Source organism: Podarcis erhardii (assembly GCF_964252035.2).
Source record: "Podarcis erhardii genome assembly, chromosome: 14".
Classification (NCBI taxonomy): Eukaryota; Metazoa; Chordata; class Lepidosauria; order Squamata; family Lacertidae; genus Podarcis; species Podarcis erhardii.
Window position 1 is genome coordinate 38488034 of NC_138503.1, and position 13855 is coordinate 38501888.

At 44.6% G+C, this 13855-nt stretch overlaps 1 protein-coding gene across 1 annotated transcript in view; it reads right to left on the reverse strand.

The window, feature by feature from the left end:
* IFT140 (intraflagellar transport 140) overlaps nt 1-13855 on the reverse strand; it is a 91945-nt gene that overhangs the window by 1877 nt on the left and 76213 nt on the right. Inside the window, exons 19-29 of the mRNA XM_081839528.1 lie at nt 9681-9858; nt 7762-7952; nt 7169-7264; nt 6428-6560; nt 6116-6259; nt 4856-4984; nt 3785-3967; nt 2653-2859; nt 1850-2062; nt 1605-1771; nt 921-1062 (exon numbers count right to left, since the gene is read on the reverse strand). Of these exons, the coding sequence (XP_081695654.1) occupies nt 921-1062; nt 1605-1771; nt 1850-2062; nt 2653-2859; nt 3785-3967; nt 4856-4984; nt 6116-6259; nt 6428-6560; nt 7169-7264; nt 7762-7952; nt 9681-9858 (1783 nt within the window). The remainder of the gene's footprint in view (nt 1-920; nt 1063-1604; nt 1772-1849; nt 2063-2652; nt 2860-3784; nt 3968-4855; nt 4985-6115; nt 6260-6427; nt 6561-7168; nt 7265-7761; nt 7953-9680; nt 9859-13855) is intronic.

Sequence of the window (13855 nt, forward strand, 5' to 3'; positions counted from 1 at the left end):
ATATAGAATTTGTATTCCTTCTTGTTCATATAGCTAGAACCTGCATTAAAGGGCTGGAAGCCAAGAGACAGACTTTTTAAAGATGTTACAGTGTATAGGTAGATGTTACAGAACTGTCAGCAATACTAGTTGAGAAACCTGGCATTAGACGGCTAATAGTCGGCGAGATCTGCCTGCAGAACAGATTTGCTGCCAGGCAGCGTCTTTTTTTTGCTTGAATTCCATGTGACTAGAGAGCACCTGGCTGTTCCAGAGCAGCAGTTCCTTTTGCCCACAGCCAGTAATTCTGCCTTCCCTATTTTACACTAGGTCATGTTGACACTTCCTGCTCTTAGCAAATGAATCATTGCATCTCCAGATGGTTCAACACAATTGTTTCCTCTGCTTGTCTGGGGCTCCCCCCTTCCTCCCCGCACACCAGGTGTTGGTAAGAGCAAAGAAAGATCCCCTGGTGATAATGTTTATAAATTATATTTGGAACTGCCACCTCCTGCCATCCAACTATATAATAATCTTATTCAGGACTGGTTTAGACATTACACTTCTAGTGAGTTATTTTTCATTCGTGCTTCTGAGAGCTGACCTACACATTCCTAAAAGAATCACTGGAGTAAGTGGAAGATCTGCATGCCTGAATATTCCTCATTCTCACAGGTAGAAAACTAGTACTTGAGGGAAGGGCTGCTCCCTGACATTCTAGCTCTGTGTGTAGGGAGTTCTAAAAATACATGCAATAAAGAATTCAATTATGCTTCTGTTGTATTTTGCATACAAAATAGTATGCAGAATTGTACCACCACATATTATCTCACGAGAATAACACTATGTGTGGTGCTGAATATTTTGAATGGGTCTGCCCATGTCTTATCAAGGAGGCTTGTCTCTATTGAAAGACCCTTGAAAGAGCCTAGACCACTCACCATCTGGAATTCTTGGACCTGTAGGTGGTGTTCTACCAGGAAGCCGAGAACATCTCCCAGGCGGATGGCACTGTCGATGTCTGGCTCACCCAGGAGTAGCTCACACTGCCTTATTGCCTCCTTGGGATCCTCTGAATAAAGCCTAGGAAGGGGAAACATCAGACACTAAGCGCTATGGGAGAAAAGCTTTTGTTACATCATTTGCCTCTTAGTGGAAAAACTGTTTGATGCCTATCAGGTATAGAAATCTAAATACATGCATGCTCCAAGCAGTAGTATTTCCTTTCTCCTGGAATATTTTAGAAGGGACTAAGGAAGGAGCAGAAAACATAGATTGCAGGCAAGTTGAAGTGCCAAGAAGCACACAAGTTTCCATCCCCACTCACAGACACCAGAGTTTTCATCATACACTGCCAAGACTCTGCCCCCACCCTTCTGTTCTTCACCAGGAATAAGAGCAGGGTTGTGTACAGTTCCGATTGGCTGGCTGCTGTGTCAATCGCAAAGCCAGCCTGAAGCAGACATAGTGGGAGGGGGACCCATCCCAAGAGTCTAGTGAGTGTCCAGCTTATCATTCACAACCTCTTTCCTATTGCGCCCCCTGAACTGCAGAAGTTCAGGATGCTTTTGACAAAGATTGTGCAGCAGCCCCAATGCACAGAAGTCTTCGCTGTTTCCTCTCACCTCCGGGCCTGAATGAATCTCTTCACCAGGGCCATCTTGCTGTGGAGGAGTGCAAGTTTGCTCTCCTGCTCAACGGGGCTGCGTGTCTTCGCCTTTGACAAGCATTTGTACGCCTCGGTTAGGGCTCCCAGTGCCTTCTCATAGTTCTGGTACTCATCCACCTCCACCTGCAGAGAAAGTAAATGAGATGAATTTCACTTTCTCTTGCGCAACCCAAGCTCTGTATCCGAGGAACACCTACGCACCTGAGCACAAGCATCGTAGAAACCAGCTAAGAGGTCAAGAGCCCTCCCTTTGGTGTAAAAGCTGATGATGTTCTTCATAATCTCTGGGTCCTTGCGCCAATCCAGGGACTGGAGATAGTTGGCAGCCATGATGTAAATCTCTCTCTGTCTGGAGACACCAGCAAAGAACACAATCTTCTCTGTGTCTCCCGATTTGAGCAGGGCTCTCATTGCCTGCAAATGAAGGGGCAGAGTTGGTGAGGGAGGCTTGCATTTGTCTGTGGAAAACAGCAGCAGCAAACCAGGCAGAGCTAGGAAAGAAAGACCTGCAGAATTGCATGTTTCAGTCCAAAGTTTAGGACCCCACAAAAAATTCCCATCCCCATACTCTTAGGCTAAAGACAATCAGTACATAGGGTTTTTATCAGTGATAACTAGCACCTTAAATCAAGATAAGCTAACAGTAAGCAAGTGCAGAAGATCAAGGACTGGGAGTAATATGTTCCTGCCACCTCATTCCTAAAGTGACAAACTGCAACATTCTGCATTATACTGTACATTACAAAAAACAAAAAAGCTTGGGCGACGGGGAGGAGAGGTTGTCCAAGCTCCAGGTTCAGAAGTAGTAACATTTGCTGGAGAACCTCTCTTTCCTTCTTGCCCAGTTTGTGGGCTTCCCAAAGGGATCTTCCTAGGTCCTTCTCTGGTAACTTTACCAGACAGAGTTAATAAAAGGTGCCCTTGGCCACCAGTGCTCAGACTTCCAGAAACTTTTTACTAGCATCAGCTCCTGCCAGCAGCCACAGCAGTGCAGCACAACTTGCCTTCAGCTTGTTCCCTGACTGTGTGTACTTCTTAGTGGCCATGTGGTAATTGCCCTGCCGCATGCAGCAATCGGCAATTTGCTCCAGAAGTTCCCGTCGCAAGTCCTCTGGGACCTCTTTGGAGTCCTTTGAAATGGTCATCTTCTCAGCCATCTCCTCAGTGATGGTCAGATTCTGTGTCAGACAAAGCTGGAGAGCATCGTGGTACTGCAAGAGAGAAAGATCTTGCAAGGTGAGGGGAGGTGGAGAGGGAGGGAAGGAGGGCAATACAACTTGCCAAGCCCAAGCCCTAGGATGAGAGCATCTTTTGAAGAGCACTTTCTAACTCTGAGGCTGAGCTTCAAAGGTGATTCCTAGCAACACAATGGAAAATAAGACATCACTGAAAGAGTAACCAAAGCCAAGCCATTACAAGCTTCAGGGTGTTAGGGCCAAAAAGAAACATGATAGGAATGCACCAAGGCTCAATGCCGGGGGAGGGGCGGGGAGTGGAGAGAGGGAGGGAGATGGGAGTCAGATAAACTGTTTTAGCCACAAAATGGGCACTGTAGACTATCCTATATCATGATATCAAAGTCAAAGGTCATCAACTTTGGGTCCTCTGACATTGTTGGATTCTCCCAGCCAGTCAGGGATGATGGGAGCTGCAGTCCAGCAATATCTGGGGAACCAAAGTTGAATAGCACTGTTCTAGGCAACTTGCAATCTGAAGGGGTGTTCAGAGGTTTACTCAACAATTATGAGTTTTCACCTGGCACTTTTTGGACACCTTTTGGGTCCTCAATCTCTTCCCTAAGAAAGTGGAAGACAAATTATTTCCTCTGCCCAGCTACACAAGGCATTCAAAGTGATTCTGTTCTGTGTTATTGTGATAGGATTCAAGGCTTAAAAGGGTAGCTATCAATTTATGATCCCAAGAAATTTCTAATCTGCCCTCCCCAAATCCTATTATACTTGAACCATTCTGCTTGCCAAATAAAGTTTTGTCCAAAGACCATGCAAAGCTTTAGTCCAGAGGAGATTTTGAGAATGTTTCCTAAAAATGGTGGTTTACGGATTGCAAGGTCAAGAACTGAAGGCATAGAGGACAAGGTTGTCATTTGCTGAATGAAATGTCATATATACAGGTTACCTTTTTGGCAGCTAGCAAGAGTTCAACTGCCTTCTCATACTGGGCATGTTCAATGAAAAAGTCAGAGCAACGAGCCAGCAGGGCTGGGTCCGACTTCTCATCCAAATCGTCAGCAATGAGCTGCAGGGCTCCAAACTGCTCTGTGGCAAAGGCTAGCTCCAGAGCCTTGGATAAGTGTCCTGCCTGTCAAAGGAGACATGAGGTTTTAGCTTCCAGATTTTTGTTATTCTTTATAATCCACTTTTCAGAAAGATTTCTTCACAGCGTGGTAAACACAAATATATGCATACCGAGCATACAGCAATATAAAGACAAGGTGCTTGGACTGGTCATGGCAACTGCTAGGTATGCCTCTATTATTGCCTCCCTGTGAGATGGGGTGGTGCTTGTCTGCTTGAAGGAAGCAGTGGTAAAACCACTCCTCAAGAATCCATCCCTGGATTTGGAAAAATCTAAGTAACTACCAGCCAGTTGCTAATCTCCCCTCCTTCGGCAAGGTTCTTGAGTGGATGGTTGCAGACCAGAGCCAGGTGCACTTGCAGGAAATTGATTGTCTAGATCCATTGCAATCAGGGTTCAGGCCCAGTTTTGACACATAAAACTGCTTTGGTATGATGTCCTCTGTTGGGAGAGGCACAGGGAAAATGTGTCTTTGTTAACTGTCCTCATCCTTTTAAACATGTTTGTGGTAGGGAAATTATTGGTTTGTTTTTGTTCTATTACTTATTTTGTGTTCTCATTTTGTATTTTTATGATGTGAACTGCCTGTGATCTTGAAGTGCAGTACACAAATTTAATGAACAAGAACAACAGTTTTAAAACAGCCATCATCACACAGTGCGACTATGAAAACAGCATATAATTGGAATAAAAACAGCACCACAAAGCTACACACACATATATATGAAAACATATGTTTTCAAGGCCCACTTAAAAATGAGCAAGGACAAGTCCACACAGCCACTGCAGTACAGAAGCCTGCTGATCAGGCACCAGGAAAGAATTATGCCTCCCACAGTAGTATTCATTTGATTTGAGAAAGGGACTTCCCACAGAGACAGAAGGGCTTACCTTGTGATACAGCATCACTGCCCTGTCCATTTGCTCCCCCTTCCCTTCGTAATAGCAGGCTGCTTCTATCATGTCTTCTGGTGAGCTGAGGAGAGCCAGGTTCATCAGCTGGTCATCCAGATTGTTCTCCTACTCCAAAAATATTTACTGTATTAGTTATGGTTGGACCTTCCACGAGGCACACTGAGGCAACCGCCTTAGGCAGCTGATGCTGAGGGATGGCAGCAGCAACAGTGCCTAGCTGTTCCTCCAGAGTTTCCAGCCATTGCCAAATGTTGCCACTCAGCCTCTCCTGGGTCCCTTAATCTGACTTTATAATCTCTGGCATGATGAAGGATGCTATCCTATCATCAGTGCTGAAGTAAGATTCAACTGCTAGGCCAGCTGGCTTCTGGCAATGTAACTGGGGAGGTGCCATCTTGCCCTTCACCTCAGGCAGATTATGACTCTTCTCTAGAACCTCCCTTCTCTGGGTTCCATTGCTAATGTCCACAGATAAAACTGAGAATACAAGATGAAAACCAGAAACCAAAGCATCTCATAGTTCCCAATGTTATGTAGTTCCTTTGAAATGAACAATTAAATTGCTTGTTTACTATCTTAATTTCCATGTATTCGGAGTTCTAAAGAGCCAAGCAGTTAAGAAAATTTAAATAATATTTATTCATTCCATTGCTAGCTTTATTCTGTGAAAGGAACCCACAGAGGTTCCCGGGTGGTCTCCTTTCTAGGCACTGACTTGCCCCAAGACTGTTTAGCTTCAAGCAAGTGCCTTCAGATCAGACCCAGGAAATAATAGCAGCAGCTCTATCAGTTTTAGCTCATGCAGATGGAATTCATTCGCGAGGAGACAAAGCACCCTTGTAACCCTTTTGGTGTAAAGGAAACATACATCTTCCTTCCAGGTTGTACCTCCACTGCCGGAAAATTGCATTTGTTCACTACACAAACTTCAAACTTGGAAAAAGGCGATTCTCTGGCCTGCTGGCACTACTGATAACTTTAATCAAAAAAGTATGGAAGAATGTTGATGACATCACATTTCCATGACTTCTCTCTAGAATCCTCAGGTTGAATGTGCTGAATAGCATCCACAACACAGGGACAATAACAACTAGCAGGGATTTGTGCCTGAGAATCTGTATGCGTTTTTTGGCCCTTGTGGCTGGCTTTTCCCATTATCGCCACAGCTGTGAGTCAAAGGGCTCTCTACGGTTTCATTTGGAAACTGTTGTGATGGTGTGTGAATGCTGCATGTACCTTGCACAACCGAATAGCGTTGTTAAATGCTTGTGCTCTGGTGTAGAAGTGCACAGCCTGGCTGATGTCATCATTGCTCTCATAATGACGGGCGACGTGATATGAAGCTGCCCAGTTCCCTGTTGCATTTGCTATTTCCGCTGCCTGAAATGAAAGGAGGGAGAAGAAAAACCATTATACTTACTGCCCAGGTTAAAGCATCAAATGGCTGCCAGTGCTGGAGAACTCACAGAAAGGAAGCTTAATAGCACTGAAAGAACGTATATACTGCCTTTCCTTTCTAGATGCAATAGTGAAGTGGTTCAAGCTTACCTTCTGGGTGTTACCCAGGAAACAGTGAATACGGACCATGGAAAAATAATCCTGAGCCAGTTCGTAGTATTTTAAAGCCGCATCCATGTCTGCCTGACCTTCCAGATACTGGGCCCACCACTTCCACAAGCCTCTAGAAAACGGAGAAAGGATGACTCAATTAATTGATTAAACAGTGTGCCCTACTAGATGCAAAACAACACAGCTAGAGCACTAGCTTTGCAACAAAACAAGTGCTATGGCTTCTGCACAGAGGGTGCACAATCTAGATGTGAGGGACAAGACGGGGCGGAGATGTCAGAATCTGAAAATGAGCCCCGAGGATGCTTCACCCAAGATATAGGCACTCTAGAACGCCAGTGCAATAAGGCTGACCAAGTACAAGTGGCTTATGATCACAGCCTCTGAAACAGAAGCTACTGGCATCTCATGTGGCATGAGAAATCATTGGAGGTTTTTAAGCAGAGGCTGGATGGCCATCTGTCATGGATGCTTTAGCTGAGATTCCTGCATTACATGGGGTTGGACTAAATGACCCCCGAGTTTTCTTCCAACTCTACAATTCTATCATTTATATTCACTTGACAGCAGGCCGGGAAGGAGATGGCAGAACTACCAGAAGATCTTTGTCTGGCCAGCAAATAAGACCAGAATGATCTTGCCCTCTCTACTGCAGTCACAGGGCAACTGGCAGCTGGAGCAGAGTTCAGTCTGGCATGGAGGGATCACACAAACACTCACTTATCTTTCATCTTGTTGACGTAAGACTCCAAGGCCTGTAGATCTTCTGAAAGCATTCGAGGAACCTCAAACTTGTGTGTCTCTGACTTCTCATAGCTGTGCAGGGAAACAGCATGTTTTCATTAGGTTTTCAGGGCCTAGATAGGGCACAGGACTGGGAAAGTGGCACTGCTATGCACTGTCCTACTTATATCAACATATCAACACTGGGTCGATGGCAAGAACATGAAACAGGTGTATTAACTGAAAAAGTTCGCTGCTAGGTGTTCATATGCCAACAAAACCGTATCACGACTAGGAATAGGATGCTGATGTAGCTCGGACTGCTCTAACACCAATCCTTTGCAGACACCCATAGGACTGGAGGTTGCATGCAACAGAGTCATTTCCCCCTCCATTCCTCTTCCCTGGAGCACCATCGTGCATCCTCAAAATTGTCTTAAGAAGATTTGAGGTATCCTCCAGAGCAGGGGTTTTTTTATGGGGGGGGGGTGCAAGGAGAAGAGAAGAATGGGAAGTCCTGTTGTGTGAGCTGAGCCCTCTGTGCCCAGAGTTGGATACAACTTTGGGTTGGGACGCAAATTAATACTTACTAGGTCAGTGCAAGATTGCGCTCGGCTATGGCTTCCAGGTGCTTTGCATAACTGTAGTAGGTGGTGCGCAGGTGGACGCGGTCGTGAACCTCGGCTACTTCTATGGCTTTGTCCCACTGATCTGAGGCCTGGTAGAACTTGTTCAAAAGGTCATAGCGCTTGCACTGCTTATACAGTTGCTCAGCATCTTCCTGGAATGGAGATCAGACAGCTAAAGAATGAAGAGTGCTTTGGAAATTATGCAATTTTTATATGCATGCGCATATACTTTGTACAAAAAAGAAAACGGGAATACGAAAGACAAAAATGCAACAATGAGAAATCAATTAAACAAAATCTGGATACGCGAGAGGTGAATGATGCAGAACGACAAAAGCAAAAAGTGCATTGCGCAAACAATATAATAATTATCTGATGAAAAGCAAACTAATGTGGGTGATAAAAGAAGTAAATGAGTATTTGGCCAATAAAAATGTAAGTGATAAGGAACAATAAGTCCACTAATCATTATCCAAAGTGTTTAGTATAAAATAATACATTTAGTTATGTGTCTTTTTTGAATTTCTAAGTTAAAAAATGACAATGACAATGTTGCAATTCTGAGCGTTGTGAACTCCCCTGATATTTAGAAGAATGAAAGGAAGTAAAGTTTCAAATAAATAAATATGATATGGTACTCACACCATAAGTGATGAAAAGTACTCAACTAGCCAACCCCAACCCCCCCCAAAAATCTATAATGCAGCTGAACAAGTGAGATGCCACTTGTAAATTACTAATAATTTTTATATTGTGTTTCTCATGAACTGCGGGCAGGTTGAGAGAGCAAAAATACTGATCACATTTTTGCCATTTTCATTTTCCAGTTGGACTGTCCAGGCCCAGGCAGAGGAAAGGAGTTTGTCACGCTTCAGATTGCTCTCTGGTGTACAACAAACGTATTCCTTGTGATTCAGTTGGAGGGTAATGGAAATGACCTATTTTTTCAAACTGTGTTAAAGCTAGAAATAATGAGAGAATTTTGCAATGCTGCCCTAAGAAGACTGGACTAAATGTATACATAAAAAAAATAAGAGCAATAATGTGCAACTTTGAGACAGGCAACAACGCACTTCCAATATTGAGTAGTAGCAAGGGTTAATTAAAAGAGGAATTTGAAGAACTAATTGAGCCCACAAAGCCCAGAATAGAAGCATTATGACTGAGACAGGATGTTTAAATAAAAATAAGGAAAACGCTAAGCAATCCGACCTCTAGGTCACTTGGTGAGGGAGGCGGCCTCCGCATGCTCCAGTGCAACAGGCTGAAAAAGTCTTGGCAATCTCTGAAGCAATGCCCCAGTAGAAATAAATGGAGGCTTGGGAAATGCTGCCACTCTAGAGCAGACCTTGGACTTTTAGCAAAGTGTGAAACCTACGCAGCCTTAGATGTTGGCTCATGAATTTGGGTGGGTGTGGGTGAAGTTATCAGACAAAGATCAAAGCAATATAGACAGGACATAGCAAGTGTGGAGGAAGAGAGTGGGCAGCATTTGCTCTCAGCTGTCAAATAGAGCTTCTCTTCCAAAGGGAAGTTTAAAGTTTACTTTTGGTATTAAACAAGGGGTGGCTAATGGATTTTAAGCTGGACGGTCACATTTGCCGTTGACCAATTATCCGAGGGCTGCATACCAGCGGAAGGTCTGGGGAAAGCAAAGCGGGTGAAAGAGGTCCCAATCTGCTTTAACTGCGCAGCCTGAGTTTCCCAGAATGACACAGAATCCTGCCCCAAAATAGTGGCAGTCTGGAAGTGTCTTTAGTCATCTTTTCAAAGTGACTGTTTTTTTCCTGCTCCGACACAATTTGGGAACCGTTCATGCTCTCCAAATGGCTTAATATGAAATGAAAGAGGGTTGCTTTGAAAAAAGACACTTGACCTACCAGCATACCCAGCTGAATTGCCAACATGGCTACCCTGGCTTCCAGCTCTGGCTCTTGCTCAGCCTCCCGCAGTGCCTTGGCTCCTCTAGCATGGCCCATATTTCCCAGGCAAACTCTGGCAACATCCAGCCTTTGTGTCTTCACACACATGCGGGCCATGTTCTCCCAGACGGATTCACTGCAGGAAATAAGAAGGGGTGAGGTGCTGAGAGTTGCATTTTGCAAAGGAGGAACCAATCTTAGGAAGACACCGTGGCAGCTGAACATGCCCTCATACAATACAATTACAATACATACACACTTGGATTACACAGTAGAAGATTCCCAAAATATTGTAAAGGCCTACGGAAGCATGGCATGAGAATCTTGCCATAAACCCACACTAGAAAGAGGGAGGTGGGGAAGGAAAGTATGGCTGTCCTTAAAGCAAGGCAGAGTATGTTGAGTCTTAGGGGAGGGAGCGCTGGGTTAAGTGCTGTCCTGTTGGAAATGTGAGAGCTACCTAACCTTTGAATTTAGGTTTTTAAAATGCAATTATCTGAACCAAGGCACCTCTGCCTTTAAATCACCTTAGCATTGTGTGGATGGATCATTCTGAGGAGCTGAGTATTCTGTACTTAGCAACTAAATTTGCGTGTGTTAATCTTTTAAGTCAGATGTGGGTGAACTCAGAATATGACCAAATGCCTTTCAGCAGGGGGCTGGGATCAGTCTTTTTCCAAAGTCACTGAAGCTAATCATGGAGGGTCTCATGTTATATGGAAGTTATGTCAATCCTATGCAATGATCTACAGAGATAAACCATATCATAAATTCAGATTAACACACACCTCCTTACAGCACCCCCTTCCCAGGCTTGTGCTCCGAACAGTGGTGACACAGGGTGCTTCAGCTCCCCCCAGTTTTTTTTGCAGGTTGCAGCACCACCCCCTGCTGCTGGCGGGGACCCTCCACATGTCCCAGCCCCAGCCTCTGCTCGGCAGCCCAGAAGCCAGGAGGCGGCTTGGAGGGCGATGGAGGGCGTGGAGGGCGATCTCCATGCTTGCTCATCCCAGCCGCAGCTCAGCTCCCTGGCTGTGGCTAGGCTGTGGAAGCACAGAGCCCTTCGCGCGTCCTGCCTCTGCATGGTGCATGCTGGGGCGCATCACATGACAGCGCCCCCTGGCTTCAAGCTGGACTGTTGCAGCAACAGTGTGACCACACCTCCACCTAAAGTTAAGTACCCTTGCCTGACGGAGTGCATGCAAGCTACCTGCAACTACTCCTATACAGAAGTTGTTCCTGTGCCTGCCTCTTCAAGCCCCTGCTGGTCCTTGGAGACAGTTGCAGAGAGGATGGAGGGGATTCTACTGGCCCAGTCATCTCAGGAACAGTTTGCTCCTGGCATGTCCTGCACCTCCTCCCCTGTCTCCAACTGCTTGGCCTCTTCCCCTTCCTTCAGCCATGGCTCCTGCCTCATGGGAGGCACAAAACTCCATAAATTGTTGACCCCTTCTCCTGGATCAGTCTCAGAGCCCCCTGCCTCTGCCACACACACCTCAGAGCCCTGCCATCCCTGACACCAGATGGAATTTTGAATCAAGTCGGCAGACCAAAACATCACTTTGGCTTGACTTTGCCTGTTTTTTGACATTGCTTTGACCACCACTCAAGATATCATTGCCAAACTAGGCATGAGGGTTCCCAAAGTTGGGGCGAGGGTCATCTTTGATGTTTGGGTGTCAGACACCATTTTGAATCAAAATGAGTATTGCAAAATTCAAAGGATAATTGAATTGCGGTCTCTGCATTCATCCAGGGAAGTGTAAATCAAGTTGGTTCACTAAAAATGCAGACTGATCCTTAAGCATCTCTGCTCTTCGGAAAATGCAATTAAGATGGCAACCTAAAGGAATTAGAAGGAATGTTAATGGACAGAAGGCACAGACCTATTATCTTTAAAAATATCTCATGGAATCTCCCTCTTGAAGGCTGCTGTTTTTGTCAGTGCAGTCTATCAAAGGCCGCTTCTTTTCCTGCTGAATATTAAGCTCAGCACCCCAAACAAAACAGAGCAAAAGTCAAATAACAACCAACTCAGCCCCCCACAGCAGACTCTGAGAATTTCCTGAGTTTATCTTTGGAATGCTACCTCACATCTGCACTTCATCAGCTAGAGCAAGAGGTCCTAACAAAGACCAGATGCAGCAAGGGGAGAAGTGATGGATTACAATATTTCTCCCCTCATTTAAAGGGGCACATCCTCAGTTTTCCACCTGTAAAATGGGAGTGCAAGCTGCCCGCTTCATAGAGTTGTGAGGATAAAAGCAAAGCATTCATTTTTAAAGTGTTATGAAATTATACATTTAATTATAACAATTCCAGACTCGGATGTTTTCTTGTCATTTGCTCCCCCCCCCACACTTTATTTGTGTTTCATTCATTCATATCAAAAGGACAGGGCATCAACTAGAAGAAGTGATGTGGGACAATTCTGCTGAAAACAGAAACTGAAGTGAAAATTGATGATGTTTGATTATTTGTCCCATGTCCAGAATGAAAATTAAACCAGCAAACACAGCCAGTATTGCTACGGTTGCTGCTTTTAGCCCACAAATGATACATAATTGATTATGTTTTCCCCTATTTAAACTGTGTTTCCTTTGCATTGAAATGGATGGGGTGGAATAACATAATGGCAACATAATCTATGTCATTAATTAACTAAATTACAGAAGTTTTGCCATAGCAAACAGCATGACAAATAATATGGATTTTGGAGGAAAATGAACTGCAGTGGAATGGAAACAGTGCTGCATGTAAAAAACAAAGGGTGGAATGGAAAATGATGCCTTCTTACATTCCTACCTAGAAGTATAGGATATATTGCACCTTGTTCACAAAATCTCTCACTGATGTGATTGAGATGCTTTTTAGAATGGCAAATGGACTAAAGACTGAAAAAAGGGGCATCCTGAATTACCTTGTGGAACAGCAGCTCTCATAAGGCTAAAAAGTTATCTAAAACTGAGAACATTGCAGTACCTTAGTGACATATACAAGTCACAAAAACAAAGTATGTAAAAATGAACTTCACCACTAGATGTGGGAACTAAAGAATATGACCTAATTTTGCAAGGGCTATGATTGAGCATCCTTTCTTAAAATCAATAAATCTTCAGCTGTCCAACGGAACATATGCAGTTGCCTTATGCCAAGTCAGGCCATTGGTCTACCCAGATATACCACTGAGCTACAGCCCTTCTTGTTAGGGACCTTGCAGGAGAAAGACATCTACTCAACAGAAGGCAGCAATGCCATGTTAACACTGCGAAAGTCACTTCCCATTGAATTAAAATCAATGGGGATAGCTTTGCTGCGGGTGGGGGAAGGAGAAATTTTATCTTTTGCAGGACAAATATGCTCCAGCAGATTAGCACAGAAGAACGTAATATTAAACTGTGGGGGAGAGACAACTGGTAACTGATGTGGGATTAAAAAATGATAGGGGTAAAGGGCTGTGTGTGTGACATGCCTGACAGTGATGTAACTGAGCTACCACTCAGCCACACTGATAGAAGTAGGAAGCCAAGGACTGCCATTTACCAGCAAGCTGGGTTAGTGACTTGAATGGTAATAAAATACTGATTCTCCATGCAATAGGAGCATGTGATGGGCTGGCTTTGTCTGGGTGACAGCTGCAAACAACTCCACAAACCCCAGGAAAACCACAGTATAAATGCCTGATGACTAATTTCAGCGTTCTCATTGGAAAAAAGCAGCAACACAACACTAAATAAATGTGAAGAACCCTAATGTTGAACAGTACAAACAACTTTGTCCCCTCTACCCAGCCCCACCTGCTTCCCTCCCCAGGAGGAGACAGGAACTAGAGAAGGAAAAGTATCATCCTGTCAGGTCCCCATCAGGATGGGAGCCATATTGAAGAACTATATAGCTGAAATGGACCTCAAGATTTCCTGAGTTAAAAAAACACACCCTAGGCCGGGGCCAGGAAGAGGGCAAAGCACTATTCCCAGCTGGCTCATACTTCTCCCTCCCGCTTCCACTTTCAGAAGTAGAAACAGAAGGATGCCCAAGTCCCCAGAAACACCTTCCGCTCTGGGTTCCTCTACGGTTTGCTTCAAGCACACAAATGACAGCTGGAAATTATATGGAAGGGCCACTGTACAGCT